The sequence below is a fragment of the Prorops nasuta genome, unplaced genomic scaffold (assembly GCF_024137725.1).
Source record: "Prorops nasuta isolate Cenicafe-Biocafe unplaced genomic scaffold, Cenicafe_Pnas_1.2 PNAS00025, whole genome shotgun sequence".
Lineage (NCBI taxonomy): Eukaryota > Metazoa > Arthropoda > Insecta > Hymenoptera > Bethylidae > Prorops > Prorops nasuta.
In genome coordinates, this window is record NW_027116822.1 from 2524453 (window position 1) to 2547125 (window position 22673).

At 38.4% G+C, this 22673-nt stretch overlaps 1 protein-coding gene and 1 long non-coding RNA gene across 2 annotated transcripts; both read right to left on the bottom strand.

Annotated features, from left to right (window-relative positions):
• Positions 1 to 5157: 5157 nt before the first annotated feature.
• LOC136782052 (uncharacterized) lies at positions 5158 to 6629 on the bottom strand. Its single transcript, XM_066741202.1, has 6 exons — positions 6595 to 6629; positions 6213 to 6373; positions 6108 to 6166; positions 5547 to 5676; positions 5324 to 5447; positions 5158 to 5267 (listed from the first exon to the last, which is right to left on the bottom strand). Exons 1-6 carry the CDS (start codon positions 6627 to 6629, stop codon positions 5228 to 5230), a joined length of 549 nt encoding a protein of 182 aa, XP_066597299.1. The 3' UTR covers positions 5158 to 5227.
• A 6-nt stretch (positions 6630 to 6635) lies between these two features.
• Positions 6636 to 8026, bottom strand: LOC136782376 (uncharacterized). The gene is made up of 3 exons (XR_010824118.1): positions 7866 to 8026; positions 6832 to 7030; positions 6636 to 6752 (listed from the first exon to the last, which is right to left on the bottom strand). It is a non-coding gene; the product is annotated as an uncharacterized lncRNA (long non-coding RNA).
• Positions 8027 to 22673: the final 14647 nt, after the last annotated feature.

Here is a 22673-nt window from a genome sequence, read left to right on the forward strand (position 1 = left end):
GACATCCGGATTAATTGAAGAATATTAAAGTGATATTCAGGAACGCTGATGCTGAGGAACCACTTGGATGCATCAACATCCACGAATCTTTGGATTTCACCACTAGGGATGCTCACTGCGTTCCCGGAAAGATAACCAGTTGCTAACCTACCAAACAGTTATTGATCCTACATCTGCATTTTAGCTACATCCGGTTTAATCGGAGAATATTAAAGTGATATTCAGGAACGCTAGTCGAGTGGCCCTCGGGGACGGAAGAATGCTGCTCCTTGAAGTCAATTCCGCATGAAACGTCTACGTACAAGTAAACTTTTACACGAGAATAGTTTCGGTAAGCTCATTATCAGATGACCTTTAACCTCGTGAGTTGTGACGTTTGATATTTAACTCGTATAAAATGTCACGACGCAGTTGGATGAAGCTTGCGTCCAGCCTTGGATGTCCCAGTGTGTGCGTTTACCACAGTTTATATTTATTATCGCGCGTGTTCCTGCGTAAAACTCGAAGCAACTGTCGAATCGTCCTCTCGCTCTCCAATTAAAAGATTAAGCAATGGCGTGGCTGGTCCGGCTTGAGATTCTTCAGCGCCATTTTGTTCTCGTTCGTCATCTTGGCGTCCATTTCTGTAAATAATAATCGATATAAGTGATTTCGGCAGTGTTGTAAATAAATCATGTGTATGAACGAGTGACTCTACCGAGTCTCCCGATAACCTCTAATGTTAATCGTTTCACGTAAGTATTTCGCGAGAGCTTCGTGATGGAACTCTATATATATATATATATACATATATATATATATATATATAGTTTACGTTAAGTATATCGTGCGTTTTAGTCGTCAAAAACCAAAGTCACCGATTGGTCGATCGTTGAAAAATTCGATTCGTTGTTCGATGCGATAATCTCGTCGCGATATTCCGAAACGAGTTTTTTTTGGCGCCATAACTGCTTCTATCCTAATCTCAAAATTATTGTAAAACCTTCGACGAGTTTTATAGACTCGAAACGAGCCGGTTGAACGAAGAGAGTAATTTTCCCGAATCTCAATCAAAGCTGCCGCGCGCGATCGAGTCTCCTTTAATTAAGGCAGTCGTTTCGATAAATCTTTGGCTAACCTTAAACGAGCCGTTTAAGCCTGGAATTTGGTGAAATTTATATCCCATGGGAGGAAGCAGTTGAGCCCGTAAAAAGACCGGTTTCCAATTGCCTTAATAAGTCGAGTGCATTTCCACACAACTATTGATATTTGTACGCCCTATAACAGCACTGTAAAACCTTCTCTGCACGCGAACCAGCTTGGAATTCGATAGCGGCCCTTCCGCCACACCAATTCACCGCCATTTTTAATCTCAGCACTCATTTTTTAATATACCATTTAATCCAATCACACGTCTCTCCTGATAATTTTATTCCTAAAACATAAAGTATATATTTTTTATTAAAAATTCGGTTTATAAAAATTATAAATTTCCCAGATAAAAATATACGGTTTTTTCGTTCGAAAATCTATTATTTTAAGGTTAGAATTTATAAACCGTTGAATCGCATCGAACTGTCTGATATATTTTATTTAATTAGCAATTATGGCTAACGCTATAGTTCCGAGTGTTTTTAAAATACAAAAAATGTTATAAAATTTTTGCACTATCCTTTGTTTTTTTGTCTCAACGGAGAACACTGATTAAGCATTATTGCTCGAAGAGTCTTCTGATTCGTTCGCCGTATAGTGTAAATCGGAAAAGTATTTATAAACAAAAACTTATTATTTTTTGTGCGTGTCGGTAAGGAGAGAGTAACGTTCTTAAAATATTAAAGGACGATAGGTGGAAGGGATGAAAAAATCCTTAAAAGGAAACTTAACATCCGGCAAAGATTCATAGCGGCTAGAGGACCAAAGATAGCATTTAAGCCAGCCCGATGTAAAATTCGGTAAAATTTTTCTAAAATCCCCCCCCCCCCCCCCGTTACACCGTGTAAAAAATCTATTTTTAAAAAATGCCGAATTTCGCACAAGGGCCATGGCACTTCGTACATACGTACAAATTTATATCGTACCATTAGTTTTAATTAAAAACACTCTGAACGCTTAAGACCAAATCTTGGTTTTTGTTGCTAATTAATCGATTGGAAAAAAAAACGAGAGGTTGTCTGTTTTAAGACGGACCCTGGTTTTCTGGAATTTTTCAAGGCAATAAACCCAAAGTGGAATAGGCGTTCAAAGAATTAGCCTATAAGAGAGGAAAATCGAATGAAAACGCACCGAAGAATGATAAAAGGAAAGCGTTAAAAATTCGAGTGTGAGACTATTGTACTAGTGTATATGTAATTTATAAGCTAGGAAAATAGCGTTGATAAAAATTGAAACGCGATCGTTACCAGTTTTAGCGAAAAATCATCGATTAATCAATTGTAATAAGAATTATAAATGAATTTATATATGTGTAGAGCGCGTGAGTGAGGTTTGTTTAAGTGAAAAAATGCATGAGAGAATGAGAAAACATTGTGTTAATCGGTCAAAACCAAAAATATCTTTATTATTGCTAAAGAATATCGAAGGAATATGTTGTTTTTTCTTATAAACATTGAGTCAATTTATTCAACCATTTTCATCCTATTCCCAAAAATAGATCCAAGTGCGAAAGAAACTTGAGAAAGATACTCAATATATATATATATATATCAAATGATTCTGCAAGAGAATTGTACCTCAACGCCTAATGATTCACACGTTGAAGAAACTAAACTGAAGTTTTATTATCCTTTAAGAATAATTTTCTGTTGGAAATGGCGAGTTTTTGTAGGAAAACCGAATGGATGGGTACTAAGTGATAAGGGTTGGCAGAAAGTAATGGCAAAATTTACGTTTGTACGAAACTTTAATGAGCAGCTGCGTGGAAAAATATACAGTGGTTTAGCACGTATAACGGCACCACCAAAGGAACGCGCGTGCAATGTGCCCTGTAATTCCATAATTCGACCGGCTTGAATCTGAGCCTTCGACAAAGTCTGCCCGAAACTCTCCGATCTTTGGAAGAAAAAGAAATACGTCGTTGAAAGTAAAAAAGAATAACCGAAATTTTTCAGGAAAATTCAGGTGAGATAAAAGTGAAAAATACGGATGGCTTTAAAAGTAAAAAAGCGACAAATAAAGATTCTTCAGGTTCGTGGAAAATCCTTGGTCGCAATGGATAAAGAATAATTAATAGAGAAAAGAAAGGGACAAAAAATCTACACCGCTGAGGAAGGAGTTAAAACGAGCGCAATATAAAATGGCGGCCGATTTATATCAGGCTCGATCACATAAATTGCTGCATTCCGATAGAAATCGGCGCGCGGGCCCCGATTATCCTTAGCTTATCTCGCGTAATCGCCACTGCCCGATCGCGAATTGCAAATTGACCAATTATACGGGCCTCGTGGGCCCCCAATTGCCTTTGGCACCTTCCCCCACTATAACCTCACTTAAATTAACGTTTTCACTACTCTCCATCATTCTCCCCTTTTCCACCTATTTCGCCTTTTCGTCAAAAGTCTCGGTAACTCTTGTAAGATTAGGTAATAAATTTTTATCGAAATAAGTTTCGAACGTTATTAATGGGAACGCGTGCTATTTTTATTAATTAACCAATTACAGCTGGCAAATATAGTGGACATGTTGCTGTTCCGGATGGACATTTATATTCTCCTCGAACTTCCCAGTCACTTAATGGCGACCAAGGTAACTGCAGGTTTTACCAGAGACAATTAATCTTTTAACGAGCTGTTTTACGCTCCGTCCTGAATGAAAGCGCTCCTCCATCAATCACGATTTCCTCCACCTACGAGTCTCTTATCAATCTTGTTATCGTAAGATTCGATGAATACAAAAAACATAGATAAATTAACTCTCGTACGACGTATCGTAAGAAAAACATAAGTAAACGACACCTCTAGCGGTGCACCGTGTTACTACCCCCCTTTCCCTTATGTCAGCCGTAACAGAATATATTCTGTTACTTTCGTGTTGCTGGTTGGTTACTCGGAGGAAGCGAATGATCCCGCGGAGTCGGGCACTTTTTTCGCGGGATACGCAAGAATTCCGCGGCGGAGGACATACATATTCACAAGTAAATTTGCAAATGTACAGCTTGCCAAGATTTGCATTCGAACGCGGTCTCCGGGCCGCTGATTTTAACGAGCTCAACTTTCCCCGCTTCTGATAGTTCAAACGCTTCAAGTTCCCCAATAAAAATCCACCGAAGATAGAATAAAATTTCTATCTTACACAATTTCAAACTCATTCGCTTTTTCTTTCACAGCCGTCTTTTCTCACTTTTCCCACTCTCCGTCAATTCACTGGTCACTTTTCACCGGTGCCCGAACATCGTTTTGAGGTTATGCCACGATTTTCGTGAATTTTGAGGTTAGGATTCGCGCAAGGGGATCGTTCCTTGGTTATTTTTGCAAGTTTTCAGCGAGAATCGCTCCGGTTTCCACGTCTCTGACTTTTACGACCAACGTACTTCATTAAGACGGCAATAAATCCGGCTGTAAGGCGCTTCTTTTTTCCCGTTTTAATTGCACTTTCCGCGCACCATCGCGCCACTTGGCCACGCTTTGCCTGCTTTGATTAGACTGTTTTTTCAGCCATGACAGCCACCATGCACACTCGAAACTTTCGCCCCTTGTGAAAATCCGTCTTAAACGAGGAATTATGCGATTTCGAGACTCGCTCGGGAATTTAAGGCTGAAAGTGATATCGCCCGGGAACGATTTGCAGAGGTGAGAGAAATCACGCAGCGTCATTAATATCGTGGAGAGAAAAGAGAGGAGTGTTGGCCGAAATCCTTATTGATGGTAATTTTTTCAGTTATGTCGTTTTTGGCCATCGAAAGAGCGGGGGGAGGGGGAGGGAGCAGAGAGCAAGAGAAAAAGGAAAATCTGAAGAATGGACGAGAGTCCCCGCGTAATGTATCGCCGATAATTACAGGTCTGCCAAACATGAGAGAAACGAGAAGGAACGAAAAGGCACGAAATTGGCCGGGCTGGGATCGAGTTTTCGGCGGCGTGTTGGCTTTTTCATTACTTCAACGTACCCTCGACGAGCCGATTTGTCCAACGATACTTCGTCGCGATTAAAACCACAAAGTTTCACCGCACTTTCCTCGCAAGAAAATTCTCCTTCCTTCGCTGCTTCCGCTTCCTTTACAGCTGAACGTTATGTTCCTTCTTTATTGCTCGCTGTATCAAATACGAAGAATAGTCCTGTAATAATTCTTGTCCACACTATTTAAAAATTGCGAAAATTAATCTAATAGACTCGTGTGTTTCTGAAATCTTACTTTTCACAAAAGTAAAAATCATATTGAATCTCTATTTTGTAACAACTGGGAGCACACAGTTTTCTAGAATGTTTACCAAGGCAAGTGTGATGTGCTCCATCTGACTCTACTGAGAAGGTCGAAACTGCGAAAAGAAAAAATTGATCAGAGATAAAATAAATTGTATGATATCTGCTTCATGCTTTGTATAGTTATAGTAATTTCTAAATGTGATAAGACTTACTATTTATCAGTAGGTAGCTCTCGAAACAAAAATGCTTCAATGTCAAGTGTACCTTACATATTATGGCAAGTAGAAAGTTAAAGGTTATTGAAATTTTATACTTTGATATAAATAAATAAAAGGATAATAGCTGAAGTGATAAGAATTAATTGTTGGAAAAGCAGTAGAGTTTTACTCGTAATACTTAAACAATGTTTTTATTTCAGTAGGGTAAGTCCCAGTGGATTTGGGAAAAGTACGAGAACCTGAACGCTTCGTTTTAATTTGCTCCCGAGGGAATCAGCGACTCATCAGTTGAAACTACGAAGCTTCTAAACTCACGCGCTCCCACTAGTCTATTAATAGAAAATGATGCTTGCTCGATTAATATTTATTCAAACGAGGAAAGGACTGTTTGCTAATGTCACAATACAATATCATTGAGCAATCTGAAATTTTCTCGCTTTAAATTCCACGCTTTTTAATAGACCGGTAAGTGTATTTTTTTCAACTTGTGTGATTACTTTATATTTTAGATATTGCTAGTTATTGATAATTACTTAAGTATTCATAAATAGTTACTTCTCTAGTTTTACAGTATATTTGAGTTTTTCGATTGTTCCACAGAGAAACACTTTTTGCTATAGATTTTACTGTTATATGAAAAGTGGAGTTTATTTTTTTTACATGTTCCTACCGTGTGATCAAACTTGATATCATTTCTGAGAAACTTAATATTTTCTAGATTTTCACTCCATATCGGGCATCGGGCCAAATGAGTTTTCGCAATTTCATCGTTTCTTTCAAATTGATCGTTGCAGAGTAAGGTATTTAAACCATTAAATAAACTTTTATAAAATAAAATTACGAATATATATAATTTTAAGGAGTATTGGGGAAACTTTCTTTGACAATTGTTTATTGAAAATAATTTAGTGGAAGGAGACTTCAGAATTATTTCGTTTTATCTCTCATGAGATGATTGCGAAATTATGAGAGAATTTTGGAGTTAGAACTCCTCGTGAAATTTTGAAACAGAACAATATTGTTCATATTTCTGTCTACTCACTGTTGATACTTCAAATTCCTCTGATTTTCCTTCATTTGCTTCTCTCTTTTCTTCTACCTGATTTCCATATTCTAATTTTTGGTCCGTAAATTTTTTATCGATACTTCCTGTCTATAAACCTAAGTCTTTCGGCCCTTTCAGATTCTGCCCATTTTACTCTGTCAATAAACAAAACAATTAAGCTAATGTTCAAAACCTTCTATATCATATATCAATCATAAAAGAATTAAAAATTACATTTTTTTCACACATAGCTTTTGTTAAATACAGCAACTCAGTAGGAAAGAGGTAATTTGATCATTTTGGTCCAAACACAAAGCCTAGGGTGACAGAAAAAATATTAACTCGTATTTCCATCTCTTTTGGTAGTTCTTACATCTGAATAATGAATTTAACCCCTAGGAATGAAAACCGTGTACTTTGATAGCGTTATGTCCTGTAAACATATAAAAGCCTCTATTATAATTTCATTTTCAATTGTTCTTCATCTCAATACACTGTATACAATTCTCTAACATATATCAGTTTGGTTCTAGCATACATTTAGTGTTGGTACATACAGAATATATTTTTCCCAATAACAACTTGCTGCCCTTTTAATGCTCTATTAATTACAATAACATACAGATAATATTACGAATTATTCTTAAACGTCGTGTGTGATATTTTGGCGAGATAGAAGGGAGGGGTGACAGTAAAGCATGGATGGGACACCTAAAGAGATAAAAATTGATAGATCGATTAATATGCGTGCATGCAGATGCTCGTAGCTTTCACGCCAATCATCCCTGCTTCACGCTACGATACAAAGTTCAATCTCATTTTAATTAACTGACGTCACCGATGGATGCGAACAAAAACAAAAACCCCATGGCGATCGTTCATTCGACGACGACGAAACTTATTCAAAAAGAAATCAAAATGAATGGAAATATTTAATCGTCCACTGGTGCCCCATTGGATATAAAAACTCTCGTCGATTCTTTACAAAAAGAAATTAGAGAATTCAATAGAATTGGTAATTTTGATTGTAAACATGTCCAAGCGAGGGATGAAATATTTTCCAAATTTCACGCAATTTCCCTTCTTCAAGGTGAGAGCCCTCATCCGAGGAATTTCTCACTGGGTGCAATTGTTACTGGGAAAGCAGGGCAAACGGACACTTGTACGATTCCACTGTTGTCATGTTAATAGCTCGTCCCTTTCCTGTCTATTCGCACAATAACGTTACACTCAATGGCCTTCGTTAAAGATGCAAATAAAACTTTTACCATCACCTCCAGCAACAGTAGAGTATTTCTTGTTCGATTGAATTCATCAAATGTTGCGTGAATACTCCAACTAAAATCTAAAAATAATTTTCATCGGTACTGTTGAGTATTTTTTCACTCCAGAGTTTTCCAGTCACCCCATCGACGTTCTTATATTCCAATGTATATGATACGTCGTAGAATCATCTATAAACCGTAGATCTGAAAAAAAAAATAAATAAATAAAATGTAGGTTTACAACTGTTTGAAAGTAACTCGAGTTGAAAGGGGGATAGAACAGGAATAAGGAGGAAGTGATTTATTAGTAAGATTGAAAAGTCGGTGGAGTAGGGGAACGGATTGATGGAGGAGAAGGACTCAAGGGGCAGGGAGGGTGTACGCGTGCGGGCCCTTCTTACCCTTCCCTTTTCTTCGATTTATCTCGACGACCACGACCTGCACGGGACCTACAGGTGCCTCCTTATCTGCATCACTGTATACATATTTAATGCTTCGGCCAATTTTTTCCCCTTTTTTCTTCCTCCTACCTCACTCTCCCTACAGATTGCAGAGAATAATTTATTTCCTCGACCGTTGCTACCGCTCGTCCTGCCAGAAACTCTCCTACGGGTCCTTAACCCTCTTAGCCATTATCAAATATAACTCGTTTGCAAAGAGTTTGCCATCTTACAAAAACAACAGCAGTGCTCTCGCACAAGAGAGTGGCACCAAGCAAGTAAAATGATATTTGAGGATCCTTCGAGAATCCAAGAAACTCCTCACCAAGTTCAAACATAATTGAACGAATTTTTGGCGAAGCTCGTTGGGAACTTGGTCACGTAAATATACGTCACTTTCGCTGAAGCTTCTCTCGTAAACGTCGAATACACTGCATATATTTTACTGGCGCACCTTGCATATTCCGCCTATTTATATGCTAATCCTTCGAAAATTTCTTATTAACCCTTCTTAATTCAACGTCCAGTTGATAAAGAAGAGAATCGAAGAAAAATCGTGAGGCGCCGGGCGAACTGATGAATTTTGATGGAGTATAGACAAATTGCGAGTGGAGAGAGCGGGGTTAAAATATATGGATAATGCGGAAGTGACGGTAGGTTCGTGGAAAAGGCGCTGATTGGCGACTGGCGTATCCTCGTGGTATAGGCCGTAATCACGTTAACGTGAGAAACGCGTTGCTGGAAATAGCAACGAGGCTTTACGAGGAAATTTTCATGGAACACTTATATACACGCTGATAATTTTGCTGATAATTTCGTAGCTACCCGCTCATTAATTCGCCAACGGCCAGAATGGCAAAAGCCGTGCCAGCCAGGGACCAAACCAACGCAACGCTCTCTTTTCCTTTTTCTCTTTCTTCCTATCCTTTCTTTTTTACTCCGCAGCATCCTACTCTTCATTTGCTTCTTCCTCTCATTGCCACCTCTTATCTCCTTCTTCTTTCATTCATCCGCAGTACTTATTCATTCTCAGCATTGTTCTTACTGTATCCTCCCTTGCCCTCTGCTTGGTTCCTAATTCTATGCTTATTTCTCTCTAGACCTTTCCATTTTTGTAATTTAGCCTACTATGCTTTGCTCCTTCGAAGCTTCCTATCTTTTTAAAATTCCTCACCAACCTTCTCCCCTTTTTCAACTTCTCTCCATCATTTTGCTTCTCCCTCTTAAATCTTCTACCTTCATCCTCACCATGCCTTAATTACCCTTCTTACTTCTCAAACCTTCAGAGTCTTCTTGCTCATTCTTCCTTCCTCACCTCTACAAAGAAGGACCAGAACTGGTTTAAACGCTCATGCTTATCTGATTCACAGTTGCTGGCTACTTAAGCGCGATAATTGCTGTGTAGCAGTATTAATTTTAACGCAATTTTCCTCCAAAATTTTCATGAACCTTCAGTCCCAATCTTATTCATTGAATAATAGGTTATAAGTAATACATCTCATCCATATACAATTTTGTCCGTGTGATCTAGAAAAAGAATTAAAAAAAAATAACACAATAAACGGTGCATAATAGAATAAGATAGGGGGGTTTGAGGTTAGGCTGCACCACGAGGAGTCGTCAATCTGACCAAATACGTCGATGCCCAGGGAATTCCAAGAGTTTAATTCCCATACCGGAAGCGATCAGCTAATTTCTCGTTCGCGGAACGAAACGCGGCAAAACGGAGGAGGCCAAAGCCGATTACTGATTAGGCAAGCAAGCCACGCCGTGCCGTTCGTAAAACCTCGGGAGTTACTACCGCGCCAAGAAAGCAGTAGCGAATTTCCGATTATAATGATCAGTCCAATATGACAATTCCGTGAAAAGCTAGCAGAAAAACAGCGAACGCGCTAACCGACTAAGATTGAAAATCAACGCCCTCACCTTCCAAGAAAAACTAGAGTTTCCCAGCTATTTGTCGAAACCTTACCTAACCCCATTTACTCGATCAATCGCCAATCGCTTGGTTTTCTTTTAATCCCAAATTGAATTTCGGTCAAATATCGTCCCAATCATCGTTATTATCCTGTCAAATTCACTTTCCCAATTCATCTCGCTCGAATGTTGATAATGAGCAATGGCGTAGAGCTCGAGTGGACTGACTGGCTACGTCATTTCCGTTAGTTCTCGATCTCCGTACTCGAAATCTCGCGTGTTTCCAAAATCTCGCGCACATCCCGGTCGACAGAAACGTTCCCGAGGGGTCCACGGGGAAACCAGTTCGGTTCGTCCTCGTAAGGTATAATTTTGCAGTTGCGTGTTGAGCCTCTTAACGGTGTCGGCTTACAGTTGCATCTCATACAATGTATACGGTACAGGAGAAAACAAAAAGTTTAAAAAAAAAAATGAGAAAGATTGGGGGAAGGTAAAAAAAAATAGCGCGACCCAAAAAAAGAGCCCGCTCAGAAAAAACGGGTAATTTATCGTCCGAACTCTTTTTAAGATGCCACAACTATTTACACGTTCGTTCGTATTCATTATTTTATAGTAAACTGAACTGAATTATTCAGTAATTTTGTAAAAATTTATATTGTTATCTGCATCAAAAGAGGTCTTATCCTGTTAATACAATTGATACACTCGACATTGTTTTAGCAATTAAACAAAAAAGAAAGAATTTTGCTTATATTCGATACAAAAACAGCAAATCAATTTTTGAATAGCAGTGCGCACTATTTCCTGAAAGACCCAAGCCTAATGATTTTTCCGGTGAACCTACTATTAAGAGGTTTCAAACAATTTTATTCCTTAAATATGGATGATAAAGTTGAAGAGTAGTGATTAAAATTGGTTTTGGTCTAATGAGGGAAGGTTAACGAGGATTGAAATTGGCCGGGATGGAATTTCTCGCGCGCGGCCTTAATTGATTTTACGCTGTTCGTGCCAGATTGCCTGCAAACCGAAGCCTGCAACCCTTGACGAATCGGTTTCATCGTTCCCTCACCGCAGTGTTACGAGCTCCTGCTGAATTATACGACGTGAAAACATTTTACGGGGTTATATCAATTGACCTTACCTGAATTATTCACATTTTACAGATACCATTTATAATTCGTATTCCAAACTCTTTACTTTATCTCATTCTTTACCTTATTGTAGTTTTATCCACTCTCCATTTTTTTAGTTTTTGATTATTTCAGCACCTTCGATATTTTCTCAGACTTCCTTTATTTCTCCCAGCGTTTTATCCTTCCATCTTTGCTTTTAGTATGATTCTGCTGCTGTTCTGTATTTCACACTCTTCTGCTTTGTTTCTTTTTGCGTTTCACTCGTTTCTCCCTAACCTACAAAGTCCACTCTACTACAACTTTATCTGCTCGTTAACGGTATTCCAATTATCGCTCTTCTCCAAAGCTTCTTACTTCTCTCATTGCCCACGATTATTATTCATTAACCGCAGTAAAGATTAAACATTTTGTCGACGAGCATTGTGGGCAGAACTAACTCCAACTCACCGGGCTAAAGGCATGGAATTAGCAGGAGCCAATCAGCGTAACATATAACATACAACCTTGCAACATATAAGGAGAATTCAAGTGACATTAATTGCATTTTAATTCTGAGAACAAATTCACCAACTGATAAAGTCTTGATGGAATAAACCGTGAAAAGGTAGAAATGGAGGAGGGAAGGAAACTGCGCGTGGCACATTGTTAATTAATAAACAATCATTTCAAGATTAATGATAATGCTGGTGAAAGATACCTTAGGTAGCAACATCTCTCTCTCTCTCTCTCTCTCTCTCTCTCTCTCTCTCTCTCGTTTTTACTTCCAGATTTAAACTCAATGTGTCACTTGTCCCACGTCTCATTAAGTTGTGAAAGTTGACCGTTACGCTTTTTTCCCGGAACCAATTGCCGCCATGTTTTACTCGAAATCACTTGAAAACGTTCGCGGACGTCTTATTATGGCGGGATAATCGATATATTATCGATGCAACGTTGCATCGCATCTCGAATACGATGGCCGTGTGGAGGGAGGATACTGTCTTAGAAAAGATGGCAGAGCATAGCTAACTGGCTCAGTTAAATATTACTTTCCCATCAAATAAGTACTAAAGTGTATTCAAATTTTGGGGTAAAAATTTGAAATTCCAATCGGAGAAAAGTGAAGCTGAAGAAGACAAAAGACTTTGAGGATTCCTTCGCATTTGTTGTGTTTCCAGTGCATTACTAGAATATCCATTGTAGCGTCCCTCGCATAATTTCACGCAAATAAGACTCAGAAGTCAGGACTCATTATTGCAGCCACTCTAGCCGTGTTTGTAATATTCACTTGGTGTTCACGCCTGTCATAATATTTTACGACATGACAGAATAGATCTGGTCATTGTATCGCCACAATTTACTCTATTGTAGACATTTTGTGCTTTGGCTTTTACCTAAACTCCTTACTTGAGTACCGGAACGTCATAAATCACTCTTTGGAAGGAGTGATTAAGCGCCTAAATTTCACTCTGAACAACAGCAAAACTAACCCTACTTTTCATTTGTTTCACCAATTACATTATTGCTTGTCATGACAAATTATGTTACTGGTCTTGGAATTTACAAAGTGAATTATCGCAAACCTTGCAGGTCTTATAACGTTGTTAATGCGAATAAATTTTAATCCCTAAATCACTTGTGAATACCTGACTAAAGAGGAACGTGAAGTGAGTGGGGATCAGTGTGACATTTCAGGCTTTAAAAACAGGTTGTTCATTGTTGGCCAGAGGGGATAATGGAAATCAAGGACGTAGAAAATACGACCTGTACTAAACCTTGGGGACTTTAGTGCCAAAGTGAATTTTGACCTGTCGTCAAAATATCCCCTCGAGGATCTTGGGAATCAGGTGCTACTGTGCTTTCCGAGTGAAAGACCGATGAGAGCTGAATAGACTGAATGGGACTGGTGGCACAACTGCAAACGCATAAACGTCAATTTATACGCAATCTCGACATTGAAAAACTATTTATCGAATTCTTGATCTTTTTGATTTTTTACAATAAGATTCATTTAATCCCGATTCCTCGTCTCTTTAAAATTCTTATAAGAAGTGAATAAGAGCCGGTAGAAATTCTACAAGTCACTATAAAATTCAGAAATTCTTTACGAAATCGGTGTGGCGGTTCAACTGAGTGCGGAAGAGAATAAACAGATAAAAGCAAATTTTCAACGGTAATTTCAGACAGGGGAATTCGACGTGTGTAATTATAAAACACATCGAGACTGGTTTTGAGAATCGTCCTTTTCAGTTGCTCGAGATGTTTCATCTTGATAACACACGCCATCTAGATTTCGATTACGAGTCAAATTCAGCTTTCTTTGATTATACGGGACATCGTCTCGATATCTTATTTGCAAGGATAATTGGCAGGCAATCGCGATAAGCCACGGCATGCCAATTAAAACGATGAATTTAATATCCGCATCCTTAAACGAGCCTTTAGTCAACTTTCAAGTTCAATCGTAATTGATTTCAAGCCCATTGGTACTCGTCTTCGTTCCACAACCAAAATCCATGTCAATTTTCGTAAACGCGAAAATTTTGGTAAGAGAAACCAACCAAAAGGTAAGTAAAGCCCACCCGGATAAAGATCAGTATCACGAACGATCAAACGTGCAATAAAATTGACGCTGGTGGATTTTCACCGAAAACCAATCAACGAAATGCTGTGCCAGCTACTTTGACTCCCTTTATCCGACAGGATCAATTACCCGATCGATCGATTGAATTAATCTCACCTGGCCTGTGAGAAGCTTGTTATCTTATGCTGCACGTGTTTCATGTAAAAATGTATATATATATATATATATATATATATATTAAAAGGCCCAATGGGACTTGCACGAAGAAGAATAAGCAAAGGTACGAATACCGGAAACAAGAAATTTACCAGGGAGATTTGGTGAGCAAAAATTGAGCAGATCGTAAATTTGTATGGCAAAAAAGATTAAGGGGCCTTATGGGGCCCTATCTATCAATTAATCAGTCTCGGTTCAATTTCTCGCATGATTTGACTTGAGTCGAACGAGAAGCTGTGTATTTTGCACGTGCCAATTATTACGGGGCCCATACGGGCTGCGGGTGTTGAGCCCATGCAAAAAAAGGGGCCTGATCGTAAAGGCCTGGACCCCATCGGGTTTTTGTCGGAGAAAAGAGGGCGGGGGCGTGTGGTATCGGTTACACCCCTGGCTGCCTGTGGTATTAATTTTTCCCGTGAGGCACGACGGGTCTCGGCGCGTGGCTCCTACCGAGTTTTTCAAGCACCAGTTGGCTCGTGGATCCCATAAACCACCGGTCTCTTTGTCTCTCTCCCTCTCCCTCTCCCTCTCCCTCTCCCTCTATTTCTTCCTTCAAGTTATTAACATTTTAATCGCTCTCCTGACGTCTACCTCACATATAGAAATTTTCGTTTTTCCTCTCTGTCTGCACCCATTGCATCTAATATCCCGATACTTCATCAAAAATGCTTCCCGTTCCCCTTCTCTACGTTTAAATTATCCCAGCTTCATACGATATACTATATATATTTTATTATATATTTAATAATTTATGTCGATTTCAGGTTAACTCTCTTCCTCTACAGTTGGTAACTGGCTGTCATTGACTTCTGTTGGACACTCCTCTATATATGTAGGTACAGTATATATGTATAATTACAGCTATTAAATGTAAAGCAACAAACGAAAAAAGTACAATTTTGTTAACTCGTGTCATAGATCATAAAAAGCCTAGGTATACTGCTAAACATACCAACGTTTGCGTTTTCAGGATCTGGATTATCAAAGTAGAAAAATCTGAGATCTCTTCTGTGACTTTGGTTGCTCTGGCGTTAATCCAGCAGACTCGCGTGCTAGCGATGATCGTGAATGAGAATTATCGCAATTTTGGATTTCGTGCTAAACCATATATGGGGAATATACTGCTGTAATCCACGTGGAGATTATCTTGCATAACTAATGAAAATGCAGCTTTTGCGGTAATGCAAAGTATTGAACATTTTTATCATGAAGACGAAAAATCGAGAGTCAAAATATTTTATCGGAATGAATAATTTTAATAAGAGTATAAATGTAATTAATTTCGATAAAGCGATGTATCGCCATTAAAAATAGAGCTCGACAAGGCTACAGCTGGTTTTTCGATGCGAGATAAAAGAGGAAGCTCGGTTAAATATTTATTTCAACTTTTCTCGGTTCGTGAGCTGAATTAATTGGCGTTAATAGGTACATCGCCATGGCACATATGTAAATAATTCATATGAGACATTAACAATTAAAAGCGAGACTGGTCAGCAAGTGCATTCGCATTGCAAGTTTCTATTCTAATCAACATTTGCATAATGTTTTATAGGCAATAATTCTCTCGAGTGACAAAGCTAGTGCACAGTTGCGCAAATACAGAAGGTGAAAACCAGTTGGAAAAGTGCAGAGGCGCGAGTATAAATCATAACATCAAATATGAGAGCTGCGAGCAATAGGTGAGCGTGAGACAGAGGTGAAAGGTGGAAAATGTGAGGTATAAGCCAGTGACATTTGAAAAAATTGAACAAACTGGGAAAAGTTTTCCATCGATGTTAATAAAATTAAAGAAAAGATGCAGAGAATAGCAATCTGCAGGGGGTTTAAAATAAATAGTCCATTGTGGACATTATTTTCACGAGTTTGTCCATAAAGTTTGGTGTATGGATAAAAAAGCTCGAAAAGTAGATGTAGGTAGAAAATGTAAGTGCAAGCTTGATGTGGGGCCAATGTAAACAAACGTCGCGGCAGCGAGCTCGGCTCGATTAGGCATCAGCGATTTTACGTGTCTCTCTCTAGCTTTCACAGGGTTTATTGTTCATGAGCGTGAGCGTATGTCTCTGGCTTGCCCAAGTGTAGGTGTTTACCCACTCCGGCCGATTGCGATGTGCGTCCCGATTATAGCCGAGCACCGCCGTTTACTCTGCTTTCGATCGAAAATTTTACGAGCCACGCGAGTACCTTCCAAGCTTTCGAACCTAACCTAGGATTTCTGCTAGGGATTGAAATATTGGTATGACGCATGCTGAGGTGTTCCATTTGTTTTTACGTTCTACATTATCATTCATGCAGCAGTAGATTATTTGCACATTGACTTTAGAATACTATTAGGATTTTTACTTCTTTTAGTTCATTGATTTATTTGGCATTAGAAGATAGTGTTATTATACATTTTTTAAATATTCCGAAGCAACCTATTATATTTCCAGACAAAGTAGTTTTTACAAACTCCGCTTTTCAGTAGCATTTTTTTCAATGTCTGCTTAATTATCGGAAGATTTGATAGGGTCTCCCATCAAAGAGCTATAATTAGGAAACGTGATGTCATTTAAGTATCACTTAACGTCACATGATACGCGTTATTGTACGGCCTAATAATTTTAATGGATTCATTAGAATCGAGAAACCGTACAATTAGGATATTACAATTATTATTTAGATAGTAAAAATAAGTAAAAGGGATTAATCTATAAAAGCGTATTAGTTGGTTGTTAATACGTGTCTATATGAAAGTTACTATTTTTTATTTGCAATTTATTAATTAGTTACATCTAGATAGATACAGGGAAGTGGGTTTAGAGACACTCTTGCGGCAGGAGGCAGATGGGAATGAAGGGATAGGTGGTACATGGTGAAGTATAAAGGGAGGGAGAAAGGGAGAGGAAGTCACTCGGGTGGGCAACGGCAAGTAGAATGAAGCAAGCAAAAGCAACTCCATCGATGGTTTTGCACCTGCTGCATCACCAGCAGCACGTGCCCTACGCAAGCAAATTCCCTCTCCCCTTCGACTTCTTTAACTTACCATATCTCATCAACCCCCTCGCCACGCCTGCCATTCCGAAATTTACAGTCATTCGCCAACAAATCCTATACCTTACCTTGGATCCTTTATTAAAACGCTTGAAAAGCAGCATAAAAATCGTATTCATTTATTGTCAAAGTTTAATTACCTGCTGGGTTAAACAATTAAATTGAAAGTTCATAAAGACTGATTTTTTTAAAGTTTGAACAATTTGTAATGGCAAATGAGATTTTTTTGTTTAAAATTCAACTTTGCATGAAGTTTTATTGCTTCTCAACGTTGTTTTTCTTGTAGAGAAGACGTAAAAACTTCAGGGAGAAGATTAAAGTTATAGCGACGAAGTTTTTACAGTTAGAGTTATAAATCAAATACAAAAATAAGAGTTGGCAGGTTGTAGGAAAGAGCAAGGAAAGGTTCCATGCATACATTTGTCGAACATCGAGGGTCGATGAGGAATTGTTGGATGCTCAAGAAGGGAATTGGGGCTAATTAATGCGAGTGAGGACAGTGGAAAGGCAATAAAGCTTAGGTTAGGTGTGGATGCAGAGGTGAACGGCGATTTTTCGGGGACCCGATACGATCCACTGAACGCACTGAACGATTAAGCTGTCGATTCACTTCAGAGTGATGCAGACACTGCAAACTGGTACTGGAGTCATTGGTTAGGTGGCGCTAATTGAGATCCGGTCAGCCTGTAATTGGCTGGCCAATCAGGAAGTTCCCGCAAGATTCAGTCAGGGTGGTGTGTATCTCAGTCTCAACAGAAAAAGGGTTATGAACGGCCGATCCTTGAAATATACGAGAAAATATTAAAGAATTTTAGTCATAGTGTAAGAATACAAATAAGAAAAAGATAAAACTGTACGAAAAGATTATCCTGGATGAAGCATAAGAGAAAGAAGCGAGAATTTGAGCACGGTAAAGAAAAGACAAGAAGAACAGGAAAAAGAAGAAGGAGAAAAAGAGGTTAGGAATGGTCTTAGGGGCGCGTGCCCATTGAGATTGTTGAAGTTTAGTTTTTTGAACGCTGCCGGCGGCCGGCGGCCCTCGCCAAGTGTCATCGCACCCGAAAACAGCTGCTCGGGCCCCTCCGTATCCGTAAGGCCCGCCACTTAAGAGCCCTTCTCCCCTACTCCACACCCCCCCCCCTCTCTCGTGTCGTGTATCTGACAAATCCGATCTTCCGCAAAGCACTGCCTGACGATGCAAGAAGGAGAACGCGCAAGGATTTCTGCGCTCCTCGCTCCCTTTTCCTTTCGGCCCTTTTGCGCTTCGGTCGCCGAACCTTGCGCGACAACCTCCTCAACTTCTTACCGCTCCTCCATCCCCCGATCCCCACTCCACCTCCCATCCAGAATCCTAAGCTTTTTTTGCTCACTTTGCCGAAATGCCCATTTAGCCCGGGCCCAGATTCGACCGGCTGCTTTTTTCTCTCTTCAGAATTATACACCCAGGTCCCTTTCTCTTCCTGGACTATAACCCTCAGATTTGTTTACGGGGCAATGCACTCTCACTTCTCTCTCAATTCTCTTTTACGGTAATCATATCCAAATTCAAGCAAATCTTCATTTCTTCAATCAGTAGTATAGAAATTTAGTATTTTCAATTTAAAAGCAAATTTTTCTTTTGCAGGTGGTGACAAGCAGTAAGTTGAAAAATAAACATTCCTGAGGAACAACGAAAGAGGATTTTTTGCTATTTTTATTTATCTTTGGAATTCTCTTTTTAAAATGGCCGTTTCCCTAGGAACAGGGACGCCCTATGACATGGATGACAAACGCTCGTGCGGAAGATAAGTGGTTCTTCTCGCGCACGTAACACGATACCAAGTGTAAATAAAGATATCTGGTCTGATCAAGCATGCATGGACATTGGCTACCTACGAGATATCAAAGTTTACTTCAACCCTCCCGAGTAATCGCGTGAAGGGAAATTCATAGTCGAATAATTAAGCCTTGATGTAACATCGAGCCCGGAAGAATATCATTTTTAATTTTAATCTACTGCTATTTTCTTCGTAGCCTATTCCTCAGCGTTTATCCTATGTCGTCGTTTCGTTGCATAAAAAATTATATTTAATTTTATATATATAGGAAAATATGTAAGATTGGAAGGTGTAGTGGAATTTTTGTAAAATGGCGTGTATATAAAACGATGAAGCAGCACATGGAGTGGCCGATCGTTATCCACGTACAGCAAGTAAAACGCGAGTTACTCCGAGCTAATCAGCGATGACCTATTTCATTAGACTTTGAACAATTTTCATTTTGACCTGCAACCCTCTTTTTTTTTTCTTAAAATTCTCCTTGGTTTTTCTTAAGAGAGTAAACATATATATATAAATCGAAAAAGGTGGTTTTTTAAAACTTTAAATGGTAATATAATATATTAAAGTTATAATGCAAAAAATGTTAAATGAAATTTTAAACGCTTGTGATTATAATTTATGAAGATATCTAGCGCCCGTTCAGTTAGGGCACTATTCAAGATTTCGACAGATCTTTCTGAAAAGTACACTTTTAGAACTAACGAAAGAGATACAGGAAAGTTTTTAGTACAAAAATTAATAATGTCTATTTTTATTCATCTATACATGTACTCCTACTTTCTCATTCTTTTCTTTCTATGTTTACATATCGGAATCGGACACAGAAACTGTTTGCATCGAAATGACGCAGATTATCGAGTTTCTAGTCGTACAAAAATCTTATCAATTGCTTCTTTGCTTGTACATACACATTCAAAATCTTCCAAATATACCGAAAAACCGTGTCAAGGTAAGTTTTGTAACTGACACACACATCATGTCAATTAATCAAAGAAATTTATTACAATCACGAGAGAATTGAATAGAACACGATTGATCTATGGGCTCGAGTGATTTTCGATTGAATACGATTCATAAAACAATTCGAGGAGTGAGGAGAGGGAGCACGTGCAGCACTTCGGATTCTCGTTAAATTATTGGAGAATGGAAAACGAAAGGAATAATAATGGCCCTTTGAATCTTCTTCATAACCTATATAAGAATAAAAATACACCTTACTGTGCACACCGTTAAATGTCAGTGTTAAAAAATTCTCTCGCTCTTTAATCTATCAAAACTAATTAGGGGATGATAATAAAGCAACTCAATATTCCTGATATGTAACATGGAACCCCGAATTTTTTGTCAAGATAGGTTAGTTTAGTGACGTTCTGTTGCCACAATGTGCTCACCGTGATGTGTTCCGAGTAATTATTTGTTTTGCTACCGAGAGACTCGTGGGACGCGACTTTAGTGAACTCTATAGTTCTGGGATCTCCCTCACAATGAATCTTCACAGAACCAATCACATTACAGATATCAATTATTGCACAAACTTCCAGAGAGGGCGCAAAGTTCCGTTAAGTTTCAGATAATTGGAGAGCAGGAGAGAGAAAAAAGAACCAGACTATTTTAGGTTATGTTGCATTGGTTTTTAAGGAACGGCGGCAATTGAGGTAAGAATGAACGTAATGGCGAACAGCAGCAGCTTTAAAGGAGAGTGTAATCGTTATTAGGCACTGCAATCTGCAGCTGCACCGATCGAATTCCAGCGCAAAACGGCACGCATGCCGTGCCATCAGCTATAGAGATGCTGCTTCGCTTTGGTCTTACTGTTTCTTAGCCCCGGGCGCAAGTTTGCCTTATAATTAATTACATTTCAAGTATATCAAGAGGCAAACGATTAGCTTACTTTCTTTCCAGATCATTTTCTCAAATGCACTTTATCAACAAACGCCAATTTTTGTAAACAAAAGCACCAAGCTCTTATATAAAATATGTAAATAAAGCTTTTTCACAGACAGTAATAATTTCTCTTTCTGAATGGTGTCTTTAGTACTGCGAGAGTAAAGTGAGTAAACCAGGTTTCCCTCGTGCTTGGAGATTATATTAGTGATGAGGTTCGTATTATGAGAAAGATAATACGAAATGTTGTGAATGGATATTGCGTTTTGCTCGTCAGGTGGCATCATTACGTAAATACGCTTTTCATCGCTAATAGTCTTTTCCCGGTGTGGCACGATCGTCATTACGTCTTATTCGAGCATAAATATATGACAAGGTACAATCTGTCACTCGAGCGGCCATCAAGTAAATTAATAAAGCTCGATGACAATGAGCAAGCCGCTGCCGTATTCGAACCTCGACTACTATCAATAGCTTCGTGATATTTGTTCCAGGAAACTCTCTTCCTCCTGCGACCCTGCCTCTATTCACTATAAACCACTTGCAATTTGATAATCTCAACGTTTTAATCATATTGCGCATAGACCTGAAGAATATTATCCTTATAGGCTATTTTTATTTATTGCGCCTCCCAATGTCAATGCATGAAATTCTTTGTAGGATTAATCAATTACTAAATCAGTCTAAAAATAAAGTCCTTGTTACAGTTTATTTCTATACTATAAGCTATGATTGCTGCAATAATATTTTCGTTATTTTATTAAAAGTTTAATGAACAATTAAAGGTTGTTCAAAATTCCTTCTTATAGATGGCTAAAAAATATCTATATAATAGTATTACTGTTTGCACTAGGCAGATACATTTAATGGCCTTTCATTTCCAAAAAGGATAATAGGACTTTTTCTGATATCGTTTTTGTTATACACTTTCATCATCTTTTCAGACTATTATATATATATATATATATATATATATTTATCAACTTGAAATAAAGAATGTCAGGTTCGATGAAAAATTGTAAAAAATTTATATTTTATCGCTAGCTTTTGCCTTCTATCCGCCTAGATTAAAGGATAAATTTGTGCTTTTTAAACTTCTTTTTGCTTCTCAATAATGACCTTCGAAGGTACTTTCGAGGGCTTCGCATGTTTTTAAAAATTCCAATCGATTGGAAAATTTCTATTGGAGGTTGGGTTGGATTCAATTGTTTCGAAACGATGGGGGAAACGATCGTGTCTCAATTTTAATGAAAACGAGCGTTGAGCACGAGCACGACTACGTTACCTTGCTAAGAATTATCAGGCGGTGACATCGACGTGCTTATGGACTCGATATTAAATTATTCACGAGCTACGGCCGGTCTGTAAATCTCACGAGAATTATTGTGGATGAGCGTTGCTAACAGTAAAAAAACTACCGGCAAATAAAAAATTCGATTCTTTACAACATTAAAATGATCATACAATGACGTATCTCGCGTCCAAATACTCCATATTAGCTGTTGGGCTAACATAACAGAGCATGAAAAAAGCTCTATTACTTACCTATAAGCGTTAGCCATTTGCTTACCAACAACGTTCAAAATGTAATTAGGTTAATTTTCATTGATTTTGTAAAAATAATTTTTCATACTAGAATTCACAAATGACTAATAGCTGCTACTTTACTCCTTAGCAAATTTTCGTTTAAATCCGTAAGTATTAGATATTACAGTCATTGGATGTGTGTAGAATCTCATTGATTCTATTCAGAGAACCCTAAAGCTTCTATCCTCTATCTATACCTTATTATTAATAACCCAGTCCCT

Bases quoted from the DNA above. Each gene is read 5' to 3' on its own strand.
- LOC136782052 (XM_066741202.1), bottom strand. From the start codon at position 6,629: ATGAAGGAAAATCAGAGGAATTTGAAGTATCAACA. The intron at 6,167-6,212 runs GTAAAAAAAATA...TAAAATCTATAG, and splicing joins TGATCACACGGTAGGAACAT to CAAAAAGTGTTTCTCTGTGG. The intron at 5,268-5,323 runs GTAAGATTTCAG...ATTTTTAAATAG, and splicing joins GATTTTTACTTTTGTGAAAA to TGTGGACAAGAATTATTACA.